This window comes from Psammomys obesus, unplaced genomic scaffold, assembly GCF_907164565.1.
Source record: "Psammomys obesus unplaced genomic scaffold, mPsaObe1.curated_primary_1811, whole genome shotgun sequence".
Lineage (NCBI taxonomy): Eukaryota > Metazoa > Chordata > Mammalia > Rodentia > Muridae > Psammomys > Psammomys obesus.
In genome coordinates, this window is record NW_026591643.1 from 1,654,278 (window position 1) to 1,659,449 (window position 5,172).

Here is a 5,172-nt window from a genome sequence, read left to right on the forward strand (position 1 = left end):
GCACTCAGGGAGCATCTGAGAAACTGACTCGACTGGACAGTGCTGGGGCCCCCTGCCAGTGGGCTGAAGCTCTGGCTAGAAGCCTTCAGAGCACAGGCAGTGGGGAAGGCCAGGGGTTCACGCTGGTTCCAGTCTTTCAAAGGACCTGCTGATGGGACTGAAACAGAATAGCCTTGTGATGACTGCTTTTATGCCGTCTTAGCCCAAATTGGAGTCACCTCAGAGGAGGGAACCTCAATTGAGAAAATGCTTCCAGGGCCAGGCCATGGTGGTGCACGCCTTTAATCCCAGCCCTCGGGAAGCAGATGTGGGTGAATCTTTGTGAGTTCAAGGCCAGCCTGCCCTACAGAGTGAGTTCCAGGACAGCCAGAGCTACACAGAGGAACCCTGTCCAAAAACTGAGAGAGAGAGAGCAAGAGAGAGCAAGCAAGAGAGAGAGCTTCCTTAAGATCAGTGTGTAGGCAAGCCTGTGGTGCATTTTCCTAATTAGTGATTGATGTAGCTCATGTGGGTGAGCCCACCCCTGGGCTGGTGTCCTGGTTCTGTAAGAAAGCAGCTGAGCAAGCCAGTGAGCAGCACCTCCGTGGCCTCTGCAGTCAGCTCCTCCAGGCTCCTGAGCTGTGTGGGTTCCTGGCTTGGCTTCCCTCAGTGGAATGTGACTTGAGGTCTGTAAGCCAAATGCCCATTTAGACGCTTTCCTCTGCATGTTGCTTTCGCTCATGGTGTCTTGTCACGGCGGCGGCGACAGCGACCCAGGACAAACCCAGATATCCGGTCACCCTTTCTCACACATTAGTTTTCCGGTTTGCCTTCCACATAGCAGCCAGCCCACCTGCTGATCCCGTCCTCCCTCCCTCCTCTCTTCTTCACTCCAGTCTCCATGGAGTCTGAGTGGTCAGATGTTTGGATGGCAGGACCACAGCAGGGCTTCACGGGCAAGGAAACTAGGAAGTGAAGGCGGTTGCCAGTCACGGGATGCAGCCTACAGCCGTGACAGAGGCGACCACCTGAGTGGGCCCAGCAGGAAGCTGGGACTCCCTGGGCAGAAAAGGCTTCAACACCCTTTCCGGGCCGCCTCAGGCACCGGCACACTCGTGCAAACATTTACACACACAAACAAATCAATCTTTTTCAAGCACTCACATCTCTAAATCAAAGGTCTATGGGGGTTTTGTTTGTTTTTATCTATGTCCTTCCTGATTTTTGTTTTGTTTTTAAGGCCAAATTCTCAGAGGTAAGAACCCATGTCCCTGTGGGTCCACCCAGGACTCTACAAGGCTATAGGAGCTAAGTTTTCCGCACTTCCTAGGTCTTCATTTAAGACATATTAGCCAGGAGTAGGGATACATGCCTTTAATCTCAGCACTTAGGGGACAGGTCTCTGTGAGTTCACCAGGAAGACCCTGTTCAAAAAAGAAAGGGAGGGACAGAGGGAGGGGGGAGGAAGGAAGGAAAAGAAAAGAAAGATGGATTGATTGATTGACTGGTTGATTTGGGGGCTGGGGAGCTAGCTCGGTGGTTTTAGAGTGCATCCTGGATCTCACAACCCTCTTAACTACTCCGGCCCTCTCTATCCTCTGTGATCATGCGCACACACAAACACATAATTAAAAATAATCATATAAATCTTTTTTAAAAAAAGAACTAAGTGTCTCTAAGGAATTAAAAGAAATGGAAAAATATGGAGCAACTGGAATTTACTCTCTAATATTTCTCTGCATTCCTCTGGTCCCAGGATACGCCACAGAAAAAAATAAGACCACCAATGGCCTTCCCCTGAAATTCCTGGCCTAACGAAAGGCAAGCTGTGACAATTCTTAATACTTTATTAAGTTAAAACAACATTCTAATAAATATGCTCTAGCATACATAATGCACTCCAGAGGGTTTAGAAACATTTAACCCTCACAGTAAAAATATCACTTTTTTTCCTAGGTGGTACACAAGAGTTGAGGCCACAGCCTTCGCCCCGCATCTACCAGCCCAGGCATTTTACAGAATGTCCGCTTAACGATAAAAACTGGATTTGATCATGGATTTTTGTTTTTCAAATAACCCTGCAATTCCTTTTTGTTTACACTTGAACTCCAAAAGTTCCGAAGGTCTGACGGTCTGTGCGGCCTTTTCAGAGCCCCCTTGGAGGGGGAGAACTCGGGCTCTAGCTGCTTCGGGGTCCAGCTTCCCTGTGGGGGGCAGGGCTGTGGCTTTACCCTCGGCTCCCCCGTGCCAGCCTGTGGTCCTTGCGCTCACAACCCGGGGTCAGTAAGCACTTGCGCGGAGAGGGGGAAGGACATCCGTGTCGGGGGAGCTGGCCCCGGCCCCTCCGCGGCCGGCTCCGGGAGGGCCTGGCTCCTCTCGGGGCGCCTCGCTGCTCCTGTGGCGGGCTCGGTGCCCGCGGCGGGCTCGGAGGACCGCGCTCCTTCCCCAGCCAGCGCGGAGGGGAGCGGGCCCGGCTTTCGCGCGGCTGTGGGCCGAGCTCTGGGAAGGGGGGCGGGCGGGGCGGACGCCCCCCGCCGCCGGCTCACTTGAGGCCGTGCTGGCTCTCGCGGTGCCGGCGCAGGTCCACCTTGCGCTGGAAGCCCTTGCCGCACAGGTCGCAGCCGAAGGGCTTGAAGCCCGTGTGCTTCCTGCTGTGCGTGATGAGGTTGGAGCTCTGGCTGAAGGCTTTGCCGCACACCTGGCACTTGTGGGGCTTCTCGCCTGCGGGGGGGAGGAAGGGGTGTGAGCAGGGCTCGGCGCCCGCCCCGGGGGCAGCGGGCTCCGCGTGGAGGCGCCCAGCCTCGGCTTCCTGCCCCGCGCGCCGCCCCGCCCCGGCCCGGGGCACCCGGCCCAGGCCCGCGCAGGTGTGCAGGGCCGGGAGGGCTGCCCCGCGGCCCCGTGACTGCCTCCGTCAGAGGAAGTCTTCAAATCTGAGTTTCCAAGTGGGTGTCGCTCGGGGCCACTGAAACCGTCCCCCGCTCCCTGCTCTAGAGGGGCGCGGCTCTGTCCCACGTCTTCGGTTTCCAAGACCCACGCTTGGGCCGCAGGCCGTCTCCTAGGGCTGTCTGTTCCTCTCTAGCTTTTACTGCTTTCTTTCCTTGAGGTTTTAAATCACAGGCTTCTTAATATGACAACAGATAACGGGGGAGGGGAACTCAAAAAGAGGTAAGAGAAGAAAGCCAACAGCGTTTGTCGTTCCCCGTCTTGTGCACTGCTTAAAATCTGGGTAAAGAACACACCCCCAAACAGTCCCCTTAGGGCCCCATGGCTGGAACTTGACTTTGAGGGTCAAAAAAAAAAAAAAAAAGTGTCTGTTTGTTTGCTTGTTTTTAAAGAACTTCCACCTCTCTTTGTGCATAAGATTTCTTGAGAAAGACTCGCCCTGCGAAGCTTACCCTGTCCCTCTAGAGTCAGGCAGGTATGAAAACTGAGTTCTAGCCGCTACGAATGTTTCATAAAGGCTTAAGTGTGTCGTTCAGTCAAGATTCCATTTTCAGTTTTGTAAGTGTCTCAAACAACTTTAAGAGTGAACTGCGTGGAGATTTCAAGCAAGGGGCATAATTGAAGTGAGGATGCTTTCCCGAGTTTTCTGACACAAATTTCCACACTGCTCGTGAATATTTACAGACACAGATTGTGGGTGCTTGGAAGACGCTGCCTTCTTAAATACAGGACCTTGCTCCAAAGCCCTAGCCAGCCTGGACTCACGTAGCCGAGGCTGACTTCCATCTCACGGGAATCTACCTGTCTGCCTCCTGTGTGCCACTCTGCCCGGCTGTGATCTGCTTTACAGAAATGTTCATATCTGTCAGGAAAGCCAGAGCTGTGGTTGCTGTCATATTCACTACAGGAAATGCCCTTAGGGGCAAGAGTCACCTGAGTTCACAAGCTCCTGGTGTGGCAGGCGCGCGCGCGCACACACACACACACATGCACACACATGCACCTGAAGTGTTAAGGCAGGAGGCCCAGACTGGAAGCTGGAGCCCCGAGATTTACTCAGAAGCTGGAGCCCTGAGATTTACTCAGAAGCTGGAGCCCTGAGATTTACTCAGACTAACATCCTACATCACTCGGTGTCTGAGGAAAAGGATCCATTTTACTGCTTGGAGCCGCAGGAAAGGAGCAACGGAAACGAACAATCTGAAACCCCTGCGTGTTTTTTAAAGCCCTGTAACAGGGAAGGAGCTGTCACCGTTAGGGAACAAAATTCTTGGTTTTTTGAAAAAAAAAAAAAAAAAGACAAATGAGTAAAACCTTCCTCATTAACCAACGCCCAGAACTGTGAAAGTCTAATATAGCAATAAATAAGTCTACACATTCGAGAGCTCAGGCCATCAAGCCCGAATCTGAGCCCTGTGCCATCCTGGGTAAGTTATTCTGTCCTTCTGAGCCTCGATTTCCCCTTCTCTAACCGGGGCTCTCAAAGTCCCCGTCTCCTGGAGCTGTCCGCGCGGGCTCAGCGGGACCTCGCTCGGTGGCGTTGGCCTTTCTTTCCCTGCCCCATGCGAGCCCCGGTGTCCGCGTCCTGTCCCCCGGAGGGCAGGGCGGCCCGGCTCACCCGTGTGGATGAAGGTGTGCTTCTTCATGTCTGACTTCTGGTGGAACCTCTTCCCGCAGTACTGGCAGGGGTAGGGCCGCGTGTCCGAGTGGATGAGCAGGTGCGTGGACAGCGTGGACGACCTCTTGAAGCTCTTGCCACAGATCTTACAGTCGAAGCTGCGCTCCTGCGGAGGGGACACGCCCGCCGCGCTCGCTGCGCCCCCTCCTCGCTGGCACCAGCAGCCTCCCCGGCCCCGGCCCTCCCCGGCCCTCCCCGGCCCTCCCGCACCCACGGGCGCCCCGGGGCGGCAAGGAGGCCCGGGGAGGGCCCGGCCTGCGGGGGCGGGCGGAGGGTGCCCGCCCGCGCCCTCACCTGCGAGTGCACCGCCTTGTGCTGCTCCAGGCTCACGGCGTGCCCGAAGGTCTTGCCGCACAGCTCGCACGCGAAGGGCCTGGTGCCGCTGTGCGAGCGCCGCACGTGCACCTCCAGCCCGTGCGGCGTGGAGAACACCTGGGGCAGGGGCGACAGCGGTCAGGGGGCCGGGCACGGGCGGGGCTGGGGACACGGGCCGGGCACGCGCGGACGGGCACACGGGCGGCACACGCGGCGGCCCGCAGCCTCACCTTGCTGCACTTGATGCACTTGTAGGA

General features: G+C 56.1%; 1 protein-coding gene across 1 annotated transcript in view; it reads right to left on the minus strand.

The window, feature by feature from the left end:
- Nucleotides 1-1,808: 1,808 nt before the first annotated feature.
- Nucleotides 1,809-5,172, minus strand: part of Gfi1 (growth factor independent 1 transcriptional repressor) — a 4,156-nt gene continuing 792 nt past the window's right edge. The window contains exons 2-5 of the mRNA XM_055611608.1: nucleotides 5,146-5,172; nucleotides 4,895-5,032; nucleotides 4,541-4,706; nucleotides 1,809-2,700 (exon numbers count right to left, since the gene is read on the minus strand). Coding sequence (XP_055467583.1) covers nucleotides 2,522-2,700; nucleotides 4,541-4,706; nucleotides 4,895-5,032; nucleotides 5,146-5,172 — 510 coding nt within the window. The 3' untranslated portion in view covers nucleotides 1,809-2,521. The remainder of the gene's footprint in view (nucleotides 2,701-4,540; nucleotides 4,707-4,894; nucleotides 5,033-5,145) is intronic.